Raw genomic sequence first — 18,993 nt, 5'->3', positions numbered from 1 at the left:
AGCGTAAATATTTTGAGGGTGTGATTTGCCTCTTTTGTCTTATTTTCATCACCTAGAGCTGCATGTTTTTTCACTTTATTTCTTACAGTCAGGACACTTAGAAAATTGCTCGTTTTGGAGATTCATAATCCACTTATATCAAAAAAATCCTGCTATACTTTGTCAGTGTTTTAAAGCTGAGGAAAAAGGTTTTAAAGTTTTGACCAGTAGATGGTGTCATAACACAGGAGAACTTAGTTTGAGGGATTAAACCATAGTGTGGTTAAGAAATCAACCCCTGGGCTTCCCTGGTGGCACAGTGGTTAAGACTCCACCTGCCAATACAAGGGACACGGGTTCGATCCCTGGTCCAGGAAGATCCCACATGCCGCGGAGCAACAAAGCCCACGCACCACAACTACTACGCCCACGTGCCACAATTACTGAAGCTTGCACGCCGCAACAAAGAGCAGCTCGCCGCAACTAGAGAAAGCCCGTGCACAAAAGCCCGCGCACAGCAGCCACCCAATAAAAAAAAAGAAATCAACTCCTTTTCCACTCTCTGTATTATGAATGTGGATAGTCTCATCTCAAATTTTAGTCTTAAAAATGTTTTGCTTGTTATTCCTTACCAATGACCTTTATTGAAATTCTTTCAAACATATGCTTGAAAATCTTACATGTCAAATTTGGGGTGAACTTGGGCCAACTTAATTCAGAAACCTCCATACAGTAAATGTAGGTGTGCATTTTTTTAGAAAGGGGTTATGGCTATTTGTTTGTTTATTTATTTATTTATTTAATATTATAGGAGAATTCCAGACTTCTTCAAGCGCGTGGTGTGGCCTATATTAATGCTGATTCTTCTATAGAAGGTGAATATTATTGGTTTCATAGGAAAATATATGATCTTGGTAGTAACGGCAGTTTAGTTCGTAAATTATGCACTAACTAGGAATGCAAATCCATGAACAGGTGGTGAGGGAATTTGCTGCTGGTTTGTCATGCTCATGGCAGCTGTGAGCTCTAGGGTGCTGATTTGGGCTCTCGAAACAACACTCTATGATTTGTTTGTTTCATCTGGCAGATTACCTTATCTATGGTAGGAATTCAGTGAATATCTGTTAAATGAATAAGTCAGTTATGGAACTAAAGATTTCTATGATTTTAGAATGGGGTAGCAAAAAGGTATGATTTAACTACTGTCATCATAATATCATGCATACAAATTTTGAAAACAAATGCTGATTTCCCAGATTTCATCTTTCACCAAGAATTTTTTCTTCTTAAATATTTTTTTCTTCAATTCAGCAAATATTTACTAAGCACCTCTCTATGCAGTGTACTTTCCAGGATTTCAAAGGAATTAGGGGCTAGTAAAGAATAGTTTAGTACTCAAGAGTTGAAGACTCAGTGTAGATGATAAAATAAATCAGTCTAGGATTCTAATATATGCAGGTACTCTCAGAAGGGTATTATCGGACTGATCTTGGAGTTCAGAAGAGAGAATGATAGCAACGTCAGGAAAGGCTTGAGAAATGAGATAGGCATCGAAGACAGGCCTTTTAGAATGGATTTGCTTTGATAAACAGAGATTCAAACTAAGGGACAATCTCAAGTCGATTTTCAAGAAACTGAAACAGTCCATTGTCACTTACTATACTACAGCCCCGCACGAATCTTTCTGTCCCTTGACCACATGCAACTTCTCAGCCATTGCAACTGCTGTTCTCTGTACTCAGATTGCTGTTCGACACACCATCTGTTTAATTCTTAGTCTTACAGTCTCCCCAGGAATGTTATTTTTTTCTGGGAAGCCATCTTTGTAGCACTCATCACTGCTGTTATTAAGTAATTATTTGTTTTACAAACCCTCTCCCTTTCTAGACTATATTTTTCTGCCAGGAACAGGCAGGATCATACTTCTTCATTCCTGGAGTCTTAATGTCTTATTAAATAAATGGTGTTTGCATAGGTGCAACAAATGAATGAATAAATGAATGAAGGGTGGACTTATAGAATATTTTCTTTAGTTTATTAGTAAATCTGCCATGTCAAAAATAGTTGGAACATTGCATTTTGATGGAGGCACATTGGCATTTACATTTTCTTCTTTGTCCACGTATCTGAGCTGCACTGTCCCCTAAGTTAGTTCGTGCGTTTCAGTTATCTTTTCTTCCTTCCTCTAACTTTCCTTAGTTAGTGGTTCAGGGCTTGGCCTTATTCCCGGCACTGCTACTTTCTATTATAGTTATGTGACCTCAGGTTGTTACTTTCTCACCTCTCAATAGAGTTACTAAGAGCACATATCTCAAAGGCTCTTGTAAGGGCAAAAGAAGTTAATATTTGCAAAACTTCCAGACTTGTGCCTTGCACAGGGTAAATGTTCAAAAATGTTAGCTTGGATTATTATTATCTTTATTTATTTATTTACTGGCCGTGCCACACGGCTTGTGGGATCTTAGTTCCCCGACCAGGGACTGAACCCCGGGCCCCCGGCAGTGAGAACACAGAGTCCTAACCACTGGACCACCAGGGAATTCCTTATTATCCTTATTTAAACACACATATGAAGATGAAACACCTTTGCCACACAGAATAAGTATACCAAACATATATTCTTCAAAAGTAGAATAATGTTCTCTCTATTGCTAGTTTGTTTTTTTTTTTTTTAAGACTTGATTTTAATGCATTTTTTTAATCTTTGATTTTGCTGTTTACGTCATTCCCTGGTTTAAAATGCTGCATTGTCTCCCCAGCATTTTCTGGATCCAGAGCAAATAACACACTCATTACTCTGTGATTGGAACACAGCTTGTCTCACTTTGTTTTATATTTAAAATTTTATTAACTGTTCATTTTTCAAATAATAAAATAAGTCATCTATTAGCTTTCTAATGTTAAAATGCAAAATTTACAAAGAAAACAATTTCTACTGAAACCATTCTCAAATAACCCTCTCTTCAAAGGAACTACTGTCCTCAGTTTGAGGTGTTTCCATCATGTTGACATTCATATATAGAATTTAGCTCACACAAAGTACCAACCAATGTTTAAATATAAACATTTATTTAACACAATATTCCTGTGAGGTAAGTACTTTTATTATCTCTCTTGTATAGAACATTTGCTTGGGTGGAGTAGGAGGTGAAGATTTGGAGAGGTGACCTGAGGTGGTTTCATGTGTGGCACCAAGGGTCATGGTGAGGATGAATTTTATTGAGTGATGAGTTGGAGAGTTTTGATCAGACTTAGGTTTTATTTATTTATTTATTTTTGGCCACGTGTCTTGTGGGATCTTATTTCCCCAACCAGGGATCAAACCCATGCCCTCTGCATGGAAGCACAGAGTCCTAACCACTGGACTGCCAGGGAATTCCCCAGACTTAGGTTATAAAGGGATCATTCTGGCTGAGGAGTTAGGAATGGTCTTTGAATGGAAGAATAAAGTAAAGAAATGAAATAGAAAACAAACTATCTTCTTGTATTTCAGGAAACTACACTCTGAGAGTTGATTGTACCCCACTTATGTACAGCTTGGTATACAACCTAACAAAGGAGGTAAAAACAATTACATGGAATTTTAAGTTCTACAAATGATGTTTTCTTGAGGTGGCATTATTATGTTAAACATCTGTGTTGTTTTATAACTTTTGCCCATTTCTCCCACACCAATCTGAGTCAGTCTATGGAGAGCATTGCGTCTACCATCTCTATTTGAAAACGAGAAAACGGAGCCCAAAAAGCATTAGCCACTAGAGTCACACAACTTGTTCAAGTAGCTGAACCAGGACTGGTCCTGCGGTTTAACTCCTTAATTTTAAAACTGGTTTTTACTCTTTAATATAATGATACCAATTAATTTAGGACTCTGGAAGAGTTGACATTTCTAACTGATTGAGAAAGAGAATGTGTAAAAAATCAGGTAGTGACTCCTGGGACAGAGACTGGGTAAGACCATGTACCCAATTCCTGATTTCCTGCTGTGGGCTTCAGTCCACTGAGCTAAAGTTATCTTAATTCTGACAGCAGCACAACATACTGAACCTGGCGGAGAGGTGATGCCTAAATTTCTATAGGACCAATAGGCAACTCTTCATTTTAATTCTCCTGCCCCATAAAGCCACCATTCCTAAAGTTAGTCATAAGGAATGTTTTGCATGGCAGATTTTTGCTGTTACTGCTAATTACCTGATTTGAACTGGAAAGGATAAAAAGACTTGCTTATTTAACAGAATTACCAATTGAAATGTAATTACCAGGAAAGACAATTATTTCCCTCAGATAGGGATTTTAAATAGATCCTAAACATATTGTTAAGCTTTGGTTTCCCAAGCATGGAATTTAATTTATTAACAGCTCCAGTAGGAATAGAAAAGTTTAATTTGGCACTAATCTATTCATATTGTTACTTAAGAGCTCTGTCAGGTGCCTGCAGTTTTACAATTCCCATGAAGTGTATACAAAATTAAACATCTGAAACATTGTGTCTCAGAGAATTCCCACCATTTATGTAATTTGAGGTCAATGCTAAGGAAGCTTGGCAGTTATATTTGTTTACCAGGTAGATTGGTGGCACCCTGTGACAAATGCAAAAACACTACTTTCTAGGTCAAGTTTGAAATTATATGATGCTTGACAGTTTTGGATTTTTTAAATTCTGTTTTTGTTTGGGGAAGGTGATTCGTGGTATTTCAAATTTTAGTGATAAACTGTGACTTTAGTAATATATTTCTAAATACATTATTTCAAATTCATATTACTTAAAATAAATGGAGTGGTACTGTCCCTTATATCAAAGTTTTGTGTAAATTTGTAAGCTTGAGTGAAATTATTTTGTTGCTTTATGTATTGATATTTTATGACTTAAGATGCTGACATAACTTCTTTCTCCCCAAGTTTATATAAATTTATCTGTGTTCCCATCGACCTTTGCACATCCGTCTATTATAGCACCTAGCACATGAATTCCACATTTTTATTTATAGTTCCCACTAGTAGATGGGGTGTAATTTGTATTATTAAACTTTGTATGGCTGACATCTACAAAAAGTCTTCCACAGAATAGGTAGTCTATAAAATCTTTTGAGTTGAACCTGTTAAAAAATAAAGCATAGGACTTTTCTTAAATAAAAAATAAAAACTTTTTCTACCATATATTATTCAGTTACAGTTTAGTGAGTATTAGTTACAGTTTAGTGTGCTAAACATCTTGGCATAACATTTAATGCTCTGAGTTTAGCATTCAATAGTAGGGCATATTGTACTCCCTTAGAATTCTCATCTGTAAAATCTGAAAATGTATTGAAAGCCCTGTGTTTAACACAATTACAATAAATACTCAACTAATTAAATAAAATATTAGTGCATTTGTTTTGTTATGTATTATTTAATGACAAACTTATTATGTATTATTTGACAAACTTGTTGGCACAAAGCAATATTTTAAAAAAACCATAAAACAAAAAAAACAAACCTTCCCTTAACCAGCTTGCTTCTTTTCATTTTTTTTAATAAGAGGAGGAGGAATGTGTTTTTGAGAGTAGCCTCCCTTAATTTGGAAAAATAGACCAAAAAAAAAAAAAAATCTTACAGTGTGACCATTCGTCTGAATACAATGGCTTGGTAATAATTTGGTATAGCTTTCTTTTCCATACACTCCATGTATTTTTTTTTATAATAGGTGCATTATATATAATAACATGAGCATTTTCCCATATTGTCAGAAACTCATTGTTGTAATTCAAAATGACTGCTAATGTATGAATTGCATTCCTTATTTTCCTGAATATAATTTGGCTACTCATTCCCTGGTTAATAGATGTTTAGGTTTTAAAACATCTGATTTATAAGTCTTCTCTCTCTCTCTTTTTTTTTTTTTTTCCTTTTAACTTGTGTAGCTCCAAAGTCCTGATGAAGGTTTTGAAGGCAAATCCCTTTTTGAGAGCTGGAATGAAAAAAGCCCTTCACCTGAATTCAGTGGCTTGCCCAGGTAAACAAAGAAAACTCTTTACTGAATTCAGTATGGAATTGTGTTTAAAATAAAAGGGTAGTTTCTTTCAACAAATAATAAAAATTTAATTTAAAATTCTCTGATATCTGTTAAAGAAAAAGTGATGCTTAGGTTTACAAATAAAATTGTTACCCAAAAACTGGGTTTGCCTCCTGGTGGGTGTCAGCCAAATGGCACAACCAAGCCAAAGAGTGGTAGAAGGAAGGATGTATTACTTGCAGCAAGTAAGGAGAGTACCGGGGATCTTTTCCAAAGCAGTGTCTCCCTGGACAGCAAAATGGGGGAAGTTTCAAGTTAAGGGTACATACATATTCATGAGAGGGTTTGAGCAGAGGAGAATTCAGTATAGAATTGGGGCAAAGTTTGACAGAGTCCAAGCTTTAGTTGATTGAGTTCAGAAAGGGTCAACATCATCATTCCTTAGGTTTCAGCTGATCTGGGGGTGCTCAAGGGGATCCAAATTCTGCAAAACAGCTCAAAAATGTTCTTCAGGCTAATCTTTACCATTGTAGCAGAACTGGGAGTCTTTACAACTGATTTATTATCTTTGCTATTGTTACCTCTCTTGCCTGATAAGTCATTTGTTCCTAAATTCTCTTGCTGCCTTAAGATCATTAATTACTGAGACCTGTTCAAGGATAAGCATTGTGGCCAGGACTTTACCACAAAATGGCTTAGGCCAAAAATGAGTTGTCTTATGTCAAGAAAGCCATGCCTAGTTCTCTTTCTCCAGGGACCCCCCTACCCTATCTGCTTACAAAATATTGCTGTGTGTTTTGAAATTAAATCTGTAGGCCATCAAAATATGGTTCACTTTTGAATAGGTAATATATACACATGGCACCTAAGTCTGTCCTCTCATCACTGTATAAGTATTCTTTTTTCTGAACATTGTACAGTTAACAAGTGTTTTGTTAACTGCATAATGTTCTAAGAAGAATATAGGCATCATTTCAGGTTTACTTGTGTCTTCACAAGCATGGGAAGAGGAATAAATATCTCAGTAGTTTGAGATTAAAGATAACAGTACAAATAATTTAAATTTTTAAGGATGAGAATTAAATCTGAGTTATCTGAAAATTTTCTGATTCTTTTAACTTTATCATGTACAACAAATATAGGTAATAAAAAAAATTAGTGAAGGAAAATATTTTCCAACTTCAATAATCTTTTTCTAAAAAAGCAACATACAATTGTGATATTGTGATTCATAATAAGAAGTGCATATTTGGTCCTCCTGATCTCTTACAGAGCTCCTAAACCCGTGGAATTTTCTAAGTGATGAGAGGGACAAAGGTGTCTTTTGTTATGTTAATGAGGTGACACGACCCCACTTAAGGTGGGGGATGGTTGCCAGGAGAACCAACCAAGTGACTTGAGGGTTGGAACTTTCAGTCTGACCCTCAACCTCCCAGGAAGGGAGAGAGCCTGGAGGTTGACTCAGTCACCAGTGTCCAATGACTTAATTGATCATGACTATGGAATGAGGCTTTCATAAAACCCCAAAAGAGTTGGGTTTGGGGAGCTTCTTGGTTGGTGAACACATGGAGGTGCTAGAAGAGTCCGGCGAGCCCGGACAGGGTGTGGAAGTTCTGACCCCTTTCCCATACCTCACCCTATGCATCTCTTCCATCTGGCTGTTCTTGAGTTATAACCTTTCATAATAAATTGATGATCTAGTAAGTAAATGTTTCTCTGGGTTCTACGAGCATCTCTAGCAAACCCAAGGAGGGGCTCGTGGGAACCTCCCATCTACAGCCAGTTGGTCAGGAGCACTGGTGGTTGTTGTGTGGGGGGGGGGGGACAGTCTCTTGGGAATGAGCCCTTAATGTGTGGGACCTGACCCTATCTCTGGGTGGACAATGTCAGAATTGAGTTGAATTGTAGAATACCCAGCTGATGGCCTGGAGAATCGCTTGTTGGTGGTGTGGGGAACTGCCCCCCCGACAACACACACACAAACAGGTTGGAATTGGATCCAGAAACCCAAAAGAACAATGGTCACCTCTCCCTAAAACAGTCTTATGGAAGCAGATATTTTGTGATAAGAATTGACATTTCCCCCCCCCTTTTTTTTTTTGCTGCTTATATCTAAAATATATCCAAGGCAATATATCTAAAAATTATATTTATAGTATTGAGTGGAGATTAGTTTAATTAATTTTGATCTGTACTCAGTGAAGAAGTTACTCAAATAATCCTGTATTTTATCCCTAAAAGGATTAGCAAATTAGGATCTGGTAATGATTTTGAAGTGTTCTTCCAAAGACTTGGAATTGCTTCAGGCAGAGCACGATACACTAAAGATTGGGTAAGTCTATCAGTAAGTTCTTCATGGTTAGTTATGAATATATTTTAGCTAAACAAATAATTCTGGATCAAAAAAAGTGACTTAAGCACCGTGCTTGTTCCATCTCTGATTCTGTTCAGCAAATTGAAATTCTTTCAGTATTTTAATTGGTTTCTTCTGATACCGATCTGCATGTTTGTAAATAATATGCTTCTGCTGCTATTTCTTCCTTTTTCAGTTTTAGGTATTATCCATTTACTTCTTACTAGGAAAACTAGGCATTCAGTTCTCTTATATCACTTCTTCTCCCAACCCCCAAATACTTTCCCTCAGGGCATTTTTTCAATATATAGTTGTGCTACCTTTGTTGATTAGAAGACATTTTTTTCCTCCGTGTATCCATACTTAACTCACCTCAAACTCTTAGTATATTCAAACACATCAGGTGAACTGGTAGAGTCCATTTTCCCCGTTGGGGCTCTTCTGCTGCTCTGGGTTCTCTGGTTATTCTTTCTGCCTGTGGCACAGCTCTTGGCTGTGAAATTTTCCTTCACTAAGAAATCTGAGAGTATCTTCATTTCACTCGTATTTTGGATTTTCTGTTTCCCAGATTTTTCTTCCTTTTTCTTATTTACTCTCCACGTTTTGGGGAGCACATCCTTCAGGCACTTCTTGAAAAGGGTGAATGACAGCTAAGCACCTTGCTTGTCTGTTATACTACACAAAATTCTTCAATAATTTGACTGGGCACAAAATTTTGCTTGAAAATTCTGTACCCTTAGAATTTTGAACTCATTGCTTCATTGCCTGTTGAGAGATGTTGTTTGTTCCTTGATCTCTTTCTTTTCTATTTTATTTATTTATTTACTTCGTTGTACCAGGTCTTAGTTGCAGCATGCATGTGGGATCTAATTCCCTGACCAGGGATCAAACCCCGGGCCCGCTGCATTGGGAGTGCAGAGTCTTATACACTGCGCTACCAGGGAAGTCCCTTGTTCCTTGATCTCTTGCCTCTGTTTTTTTTTTTTTTAATAAATTTATTTATTTATTATTTTTGGCTGCATTGGGTCTTTGTTGCTGTGCACGGGCTTTCTCTAGTTGCGGTGAGCGGGGGCTACTCTTCGTTGTGGTGCGCCAGCTTCTCATTGCCGTGGCTTCTCTTGTTGCGGAGCACGGGCTCTAGGCACGCTTCAGTAATTGTGGCTCGGGGGCTCTAGAGCACCGGCTCAGTAGTTGTGGTGCACGGGCTTAGTTGCTCCGTGGCATGTGGCATCTTCCCAGACCAGGGATCGAACTTATGTCCCCTGCATTGGCAGGCAGATTCTTAACCACTGCGCCACCAGGGAAGTCCCGCCTCTGGTTTTTTTTAAAGGAAGATTTTAGTATCTTCTCTTTATGACTGTGTTGCCCTTGGTGTACATGTATATTATGCCATTTTTTAATACGCTGAGCTGGGAACAAAGTGGACTCTTTGTTCTGGAAACCTATGTATTGTAGTTGGAGGAAATGTTTTTTTCTTTAATTATTCCCTCTTTCTTCTTTCTCAAACCATTATTAATTTGTTTAGCATCTGTAGCATTATTTTCCAATGTTTTATCTGTTCTTTTGTGTTCTTATCTGTGTCTTTTTCTACATTCTGGGATATTTTTCTCAACTCTGCCATTCATTCATTCTTTTTTATTGTTTCCCTCCATTCCCCGTAGTACCTCCTTACTGTGGGTTGATTTTATTTTAGTTTGTGTGCTTGGTCTGTATCTTTCAAGTTAAAGCCTTTCTTCAAATGCCTGGCCCTCTTTGGCAATATATCTTATTTGGGAGTGAGACCATAAAAAGCTGCTTGAAGCCCTGTATGCAGGGGTGGTGCTTGTTGTAGGGGGAGCTTCACAAGAGAGGGATTGAGAATGCGTGTTCTTGTTGCTTCATTGGGAGCCAACTAACGCTGAGAATCTATAGGTCTTTTGTCTTGGGCTAGTTATTCTCCCCAGACAGAAAATCTTTATAATCTCTTACCATTGGGGTTGGTGATGAGGGTAGATGTTAATATTATCTACATTTTACTTATGAGAAAACTACAGCAAAGAAAGGTTAATAACTTTTGGGTTAATAACCTCCCAGAGTTATTTGGTAATAAGCCATGAAGCCTGGATTCAAACTGTGGCAGGCTAATTCCAGAGTCCACTCTCAACACACCACTATATAAAGTGTTCTGTTATATCAGTAAAAAAAAAAAAAAAAATGAATAAATAGATAAGCATCTAAAGGATGGGCAAAAGGCATAAATCAGCAACTCGGAATTTGAAAAGTTGTTCTCTCTTGCCTTTTGTGTATGTTCTTGTTTTTTTATACCCGTCTGAGCATTACTTCTTTACTTAGTGAGATTTTGGATCTACTACTGAAACCTTCACTGTTCACTCTTCACTTGTCAGCACACTGCTTGTCAGAAAGTTATTCATGGAATTTCAGTCATTAAACGATTTGCAGCATTGCCCTATATAATATTGTATCATGCTTATTTCCTTGCTTCTAATGATTCTCTGTCTTCTTAAATTATTTTCACCCAAATGCAACATTATCTTGTCTTTACTTCAGAAACATTTCTGTTACATCTCCTGTTTTCTTAAAGGCAAGAATGTTAGGTTTTATCCAAGGTAATTTTCATAATATTGTTTATGTTATATACACATACTTTTTAACTGGTGAAAACCTGGGGTGGGTTTTAATATTATATTAACCCTTTAGTAAGTGGCTTATTGAGGTACTTAAATACTTTCCTTTATTCATTGCTGACAGAAACAGTCTTACTAATATTAACAGTATCTATGATACTATGCATTTTGTATAAGTTATCTCACGAGAGATATATTTTGTTTTTTGGGTTTTTTTGTAGGCAACAAACAAATTCAGCAGCTATCCACTGTATCACAGTGTCTATGAAACTTATGAATTAGTGGAAAAGTTTTATGATCCAGCTTTTAAGTATCACCTTGCTGTGGCCCAGGTTCGAGGAGGAATCGTCTTCGAACTAGCCAATTCCATAGTGCTCCCTTTTGACTGTCGAGATTATGCTGTCGTTTTAAGAAAGTATGCTGATAAAATCTACAATATTTCAATGAAACATCCACAAGAAATGAAAACATACAGTGTGTCATTTGGTATGATACCCTTCCTTTTTCAAAATTCACAGTCTGTATGTTTCTATTAATCTCTAAAATGTAATGATCTACCTTAGGCCCATTTATTATTTATTGCTATTCCATATGATCAAATATTTTATGCATATAAATGTATCTTCCATTTCATTGATGCCTGTCTTGCAATATACAAAATATAAATACCTTGTTAAATACAAAAGAGAACAACCTTCTATATTGTTCCCTTTGCTTAAACTATAGAACAATGCCATTAGGTCCTCATTTCTATTTCAGAATCACTATTTTCTGCAGTGAAGAATTTTACAGAAATTGCTTCTAACTTCAGTGAGAGACTCCAAGACTTGGACAAAAACAAGTACGTTGTATATATATAGATATAAGTTATGCATGTAATAGATATAATGAAAAAGAAATACTAGCTGACATCTTTGTTGTTGAAGTATCTTTGGAAAGTTTTTTTCTGCTTTCTTTCTCTTCATTCAACAGGGCTATACAGGGCTGCCATATCTCTCAAAGAGATATTTTTGACATTCTGAGTGTCATATGTGCTGTTGAGAAATGCTGGTACCTTCTTTACTACCAACTGAGTGGTAGTTACAAAATTTCCACCTTAACATTGAAGGTCCTCCACTGTGTGTCCCCATCTTTTTCCAGTTTTATCTCCTGTTCTTTCAACATCTGTAAATCATACTTCAACCAAGCTCTCCTATTCCCAAAACACACCTTCTTCCTCCCTTTTCTTAATGTCATTACCCACACAAAGAGTTCCTAATCTCCACTTCCTCCTGGAAAAATTCTCTATATCCAGACTAGCAAATAAGGTAAAGCCATTAGTTTTTTTTCAGATGTTAAGCATTTAGGATTGATTCCTGTAAAATCACAAAAGTAAAACATAATATGAACAAAATTTTAAGACTGGAGAAAAAGAGAATGTTAGGGACAATTTTTTAAAGGTAGAATTTTGAGAGTGAATATCTACTATATATTAAAAATATTGTGACAATACAAATATCAAATCCTTGGAGACTGTTGCAAGAATACATAGAAAGACAAAGAGCAGACAGAACAAAAAATAGACCAGTGATATATAAGGATGTATTTGTAATGAAGGATACATTAAAGTCAAATGAGAAAGAAAGGTATTCAACAGTAATATTGTATAAGCTCTTTCAGGAATTGATAAAAAAGTGAATTCAAAATCTCACTTCACATTCTATGCAAAAATAAACAATAGGGATAGAAGAAATTTTTAGTAAAAATTGAAATATCTTAGAAGTGAGATTCCAAGTTTAGAAATAACAATGCAATCAGATTTGAGAATATTAAAATGGTTAATAACATGGAAACTGATACTCCAAATCTAAGATAAAAGACTGGAAAAACTCTTTTCCAGAAAATATGGACAGGGGGGTAATGTAGGTATAATAAAAATATTCTTTTTTGAAAATTGATAAGAAAATCAAAAGAACAAAGTTGGAAATATTGGCACTAGTTAAGAGAAATCATTCAAAAAGAAGATACCACCTGTGCAGAAACAGATAAAAAAAATTCAAATTTACTAATAATTCAAAAATACAAATGAAAATCATGTAGTATTCAATTTACTAATAATTCAAAAATACAAATGAAAATAATGTCATACTATTTTCATACCAAATGAGTAGCAATTTAAAACTTGTTTGTGCACATTGCTACAGGCAGTACACTGAAGCAGATGCTCTCATGTTTTTCTAATAGCATTGTGAATTGCTTTAAACTATTAAAAAGCATAAATACATATTGTTAAAGTTTCTAGGGCCATGACAGGGTTCTTACACTTTGCCATAGTATTTCTATTTCTTGAATTTTTTTCTTCAGGAAAGAGTCTCAAATTTGAGGGAATAACATGGCTTCTCAGAGAAAGTTACAAATTATAATACCAGATAATTCAAAACAGCCTTAATACCTATGAGGACAGAAATTACTAAACAATCAAATGTCCACCCATTTAAACATTTTGTAAAGATTAACACTGATGGTTATAAAGGAAGTATAATAAGATATTTGTAATAGAATGTTAAGCAAACAAAAAGGTCATAAAATTGTACATATACAATATTTTATTGAATATAGAGAAAATCTTACAGAAAACCAATTAGTATAATAATCGTGTTATCCTTGGGTGAATATGAAGATTTTTTTTCTTATACTTTACAATTCTTTCCATATTTTTTACGTGAGTAAAAAAAATCAACAATTATAAATAAATTTTAGAGAAATGCCCAACACCATATAGTCTATTAAGCTGATTTTCTATCATTAAATAAATAACGTTTCTTCCTTGTGGAGAACTGCTGATGGCATGGTATGGTAATCCAGGACACTGAGCTTTCACTTCCTTGAGTATTTCTGTATTTGTCTTACCATCTCTAAATGATAGTTAAGGTACAGTTTGTGTCTCTATATTATGGTTTACATATCCTGAAAAACCTGGAGCCATGCTTTGTACATAATATGAGTAAATGCTGGCTAAAGTAAATTAAAGTGGATGTTGAATTTCTCAACCAAAACTTTGAACCGTGAGGAAGAGACACTTCTTGAATCCTGCTTTTCTTAAATCAATCCCTTAACCCATCAAAGGATACAGATTGTTGACTCCTTGGTACTTTTATGCTCACGTAGTATTCAACCTCAAGACCTACCTCCCCCAGCCCTAGGGAGGCCAGCCTGCTTGTGGTGGAAATAGATTCTGTTTACGTACGTCTGGTGCTGTGAGCATTTACCTCCCAGGGATATTTCAGATTGAACCCTGCTATGTACAAGGAACATCCAAATGGGGTGTGTGCGTAACCACATGAATTTTTGTGTTTGTAGCAATGCTTTATGAATTTGGTTCGGAAACCTGTAACCTCTTATTGAAATTATGGTTCATTCAATTGCCGCCTTTGTTAGTTTATGTGAACTGCTCACAGGTAAAGTGTATGCCCAGTTTACCTTTATACTATCGCAAAACCCGAGTTCTTGATGCTAAATAAATGAATGTTGAAAATAGCTCAAATCCAAACTGTGGGACCTTTAATTAGTCTGTCTTCGTGTTGTCAACATAGTGCAGTTGAAGGAATGGTACTGAGCTACTATTCACTCTAAAACTTTCTAGTTGTGAACCTGGGCAAGTCATTTATCTACTGAATCTGAGTATGTCATCTGTGGAATGGGGCTATTATCCTGCACAACTTGGAGGACTGCTCTGAAGATTAAAAAGAACAAATTTTATAAACATTCAGAATAGTAATGGGCACATTGTTTTATTATTAAATCTAAAAAATAACAAAACTAAGATAATTAAATTTTTATATAAAGTAATTTATGATTCCTTATGGTAATGGTTATTTCTCATTAGTTAATTAAATTATGACAGACTTAATAGGTTGAATTTAATAACATTGTTGCCCTACTCCAGGCTTGCTGGTAAATTTTCAGTTGCATTGAGTCATTTTTATTACAGTAACGCTGTCCCACACACTTTGGAATGTGAGCTCTGGGAAAGCCAGAAGTGTCTGATACATAGCAGGCATTCAAATATTGTTGAAAGGGTGAAATAAGCACCACCCCTTTTGTTCATGATAGGTTTATCTTTAAAAATAATAATAAAAATATTATTAGCTGTCATTTGGTAAATATATATAATTCCCCAGGTACCCTACTAAACATTAATAGACTATTCCATTTCAATATTGAAATGACTTCTATGAACAGATTATTATGAGACTTAAGATGAAAAAAAGTCTTGCCGATATTTGAATACCTAGGTTTATCAATTAATTATTTCAATATAAATAAAAATTACTATATTTTTTTTTCCATGGGCACATTGAACTTTTTCAGTCCTTTTATAAGCCTCAGCAGAGTAGTATTTTGTAGGATTTTTTAAAATGTAACTATGCATGCTACTGTTCTTAATTTGCATGTTATAGGAATTTAAAATATATTAGCTGTGTTTAGTTTTGTTTTGAATTTTTTTTGCTGGGTAGTGCACATATTTTCATGAAGCTACAACTGTATTCCTTTCCTTTTCTAGCCCAATATTATTAAGAATTATGAATGATCAACTTATGTTTTTGGAACGAGCATTTATTGATCCTTTAGGATTACCAGACAGGCCTTTCTATAGGTAAGGATAAAAATATGACTCTTTATTTTAATATAATTTTTTCTTATTTTTTGCTCTGTGGGAAAAATATAGTTGATTTCTTGCAAGCATATAAAAAATTCCAAAATATATGTAGTAAATGATAAATATATTATTTATTTATATAATGTAATATGATTACTACAGATCTTTATTTTATTATCTTTTTTTGTTTCTGTATATAAAAGAGTATATGTTCATTGCAGGAAATTTAGAAAACCTAGGAAGTCAGAAGTAGAAAATAAAAATCTCCCCAACTCTACTTGTCAGATATAAAATCATGTTTGTCCTTTGGTAATACATAATTTTAGCCCCTCTCTTATTTTATTTTGAATAAATGTGTATTTATGCATATACATAAGGCATAATAAATATATATTTATTTACTCTATCTCTTAATGTTGACATTTAGTTTTTTTCTAATTTTTGACAATCATAATTATTTCTGATAAACACCAACTGTCCCCAGGTTGATCTTACTAAGTATTCAGAAAGAATTAGATCATTGACCAGCCAGAAACGACCTCATCTTTCTGTTTAGGGATTATCTATGAAAGAATTGGAATTGGGCGTAAGGGCATCATCCAAACAGGGTGAATGGATTCCCCTTAGTGGCATAATCATGTTCCTTTCCTTCTTTACCTCTTTACTGTAGAACTTGTCCTTCTCTTCCAGGGCTGTTACATGCACTGGCTTAGCTCCTTCAGTAAAACATCACCTTCTTCCTAGGTCATGTTGAATGTTATAAGACTGTTTTTAAGGATTCTTCATGCTTGACGCTAGGTATTATAACATGACTTCTTTTTTAAGTAGGACAAAAACACAATGATAGGTTGTCTGGTCACAAATGAAACCCTATAATCACAGTTGTGCTACATTTCAGAGGATAGAGTGGTATTTTGAAGTCATCACTTCTTGCAGTGTGCCTTGAGAGTGATCACTTCATCTCCCAGACCTCAATTTCCTCCTCTTTGAAATTATAATATCAACTCTGTAGAGTTTATTTTCAAGGATTAGAAAAATGATAGGTAAATAATTTAATGCCAAGCGTGATCCATAGTAGGTGACAAGCTGTTGTTGCTATCATTGTCATCATTTTTGTTGCTCTGAGCCACTTTAAGTCATCTGTCTAAAGTCAAACTATAATTAATTGCCACATATTTCATAGACTAGTCTTTGGAGATTGAACTTGTAAATTTACTTGACAAGTGGCAATTAGAATTATACAGTCCATGAATTGTAGAATGTCCCTGTTTTTTCCCTTGTATATGTAATTTGAGCAACTGATAGCAAACTATTTTTATCAACAGACATGTCATCTATGCTCCAAGCAGCCACAACAAGTATATGGGGGAGTCATTCCCAGGGATCTTCGATGCTCTGTTTGATATTGAAAGCAAGGTGGATCCTTCCAAGGCCTGGGAAGAAGTGAAGAGACACATTTCTATTGCAGCCTTCACTGTGCAGGCTGCAGCAGGGACTCTGAGAGAAGTAGCCTAAGAAGTTTCTTTGGGGAACACATTGAATTAGTATGATGTATCACTCAGAAAGAATCATGTTGGATGTACTGATAAACTGAAAAATAAAGTTGTGTACATATATATACATATATAGATACAGATAGATACATATATCCACCTTGGCATTCTTTTTTCTTCTCCATATAGGTCGAATAAGAAAGATGGATGATTTTTATTCTGTAATTATAGACAGTCATTCTGAAGTTGGACTAAGTGTTGAAATTAAGAAGAGAGTAAAATTTTAATACACTTATGTGGCATTATCAGAGAATCATGTCTAATTCAGCACTTACAAAACTACTCCTGTCACTGCACATGTAGAAAACATCAGTTTGTTATTTGTTGTGTATTTTTAGAATTTTTATAAATAAAATTGTACCATGTATATTTTTCTAGGACTTGATTTTTTCACTCACCTTTGACATTTCATCCATGTATTATTGTGGCTGTAGGTCATTAGATTCCACTGGCACAGAGCATTCCCTTGCATGGATATAACACTTATGCATTAGCATTCAGTCAAGACAGAGAAACCACACAGAAACATAAAAAAAGAAAGTTAACGTAAAGAATGATTAATTACAATAGCATTGGAGCAATGAAATATTGTCTAGTAAAAGGTAAAAAGAAGTTTAAAGAATATAAGAATTACAGGGACTTTCCTGGTGGTCCAGTGGCTAAGACTCCACACTCCTAATGCAGGGGGCCCGGGTTCGACCCCTGGTCAGGGAACTAGATCCCACGTGCCGCAACTAAGAGCCCGCATGTCGCAAGGAAGGTCCTGTGTGCCTCAACTAAGACCCGGCACAGCCAAATAAATAAATAAATATTTTTTAAAAAAAACAGAATATAAGAGTTACAGATATATGGAGCAATCACTGTCCCTTGGATTGAGGACTGCAGGAACATGTAGATGTTTCCTTAAAAATAAATTAGGCCACTGTGTAAATCCAATCAAAATGATTTGAGCTTGCGTTTACACCTAAGATAACCTAATCTTCTTTAACGTACAATATCCTAAGAAAAGTCTAGTCTTTGGAAATTCTACAAAAGGCCTAAAGAATACAATTCACAGTATCCAGAAAATAAAGATCTTCACTGGTGGACATTAAGATGCCAAGTACAGCCGCCGATTAGTCCTCTCTTACAAAGCAAACAGCCTGGCTGATTTTGACAACTTTTCCTCTAAAATTATCATCATGAGACCGTTTATAATGCTCATCTATTGCTATGGAATTTGGAGATAGTGGGTTCCAATCCACCCTCTCTTCCTAAGACTGCTTGAAATTGTTCTGTCAGCTGAGGATTTGAAAACAATGTGTCTCCCATGTAATAGGTGGTTTGTCTAATTCCGTAATGCCTAATAGGGTAGCCACATGTAGATATCAAGCTCTTGAAATGTGATAGTTTGAATTGAGCTATGCTGTCAGTATGAAATGCATGCTGGACATCAAAAACTTAGTATAGAAAAAAGAATGTGAAATAGCTCATTAATATTTTCAATATTATTTATATTTTTAATGATAATTTTTGAATATATTTAAGTATATTATTGAAATTCATTTCAAATGTTTTTAATTACCTTTTATGATGTGGACACTAAGAAGTTTAAAAATACATATACGGTTCAGATTATATTTCTATAAAAATTTTATTATTTTATTCTTTAAATCTTTTTTGCATTAAGCATTTCAGTTGTATTTTATTAAATCTTGTGATTAATTTAAGCACGTTTTGAAAAATTGTTTTGTGTTTGCCTTATCTTTCTAACTATACAGTGAGTTTTCTGGGGGAGAAGGCTCAGCTATCTTGTTTTGGTTCACCCACCATACCTGAAAGGCAAAGGTAAGTGTTTCATATAGACTAGATGA

At 35.1% G+C, this 18,993-nt stretch overlaps 1 protein-coding gene across 2 annotated transcripts in view; it reads left to right on the top strand.

Moving 5' to 3' along the window:
• Positions 1-18,519, top strand: part of FOLH1 (folate hydrolase 1) — a 59,697-nt gene extending 41,178 nt beyond the window's left edge. The window contains exons 12-19 of one of the 2 annotated variants that reach the window (XM_061202733.1): positions 791-854; positions 3,473-3,540; positions 5,880-5,971; positions 8,213-8,303; positions 11,281-11,434; positions 11,708-11,789; positions 15,492-15,584; positions 16,913-18,519. In XM_061202733.1, coding sequence (XP_061058716.1) covers positions 791-854; positions 3,473-3,540; positions 5,880-5,971; positions 8,213-8,303; positions 11,281-11,434; positions 11,708-11,789; positions 15,492-15,584; positions 16,913-17,102 — 834 coding nt within the window. In that variant the 3' untranslated portion in view covers positions 17,103-18,519. Of the gene's footprint in view, positions 1-790; positions 855-3,472; positions 3,541-5,879; positions 5,972-8,212; positions 8,304-11,169; positions 11,435-11,707; positions 11,790-15,491; positions 15,585-16,912 lie in introns of both variants that reach the window. The other variant, XM_061202732.1, reaches the window with a different exon arrangement.
• Positions 18,520-18,993: the final 474 nt, after the last annotated feature.

This window comes from Eubalaena glacialis, chromosome 10 (genome assembly GCF_028564815.1).
Source record: "Eubalaena glacialis isolate mEubGla1 chromosome 10, mEubGla1.1.hap2.+ XY, whole genome shotgun sequence".
Taxonomy (NCBI): Eukaryota; Metazoa; Chordata; class Mammalia; order Artiodactyla; family Balaenidae; genus Eubalaena; species Eubalaena glacialis.
This window is presented reverse-complemented; position numbering and strand designations above follow the sequence as displayed.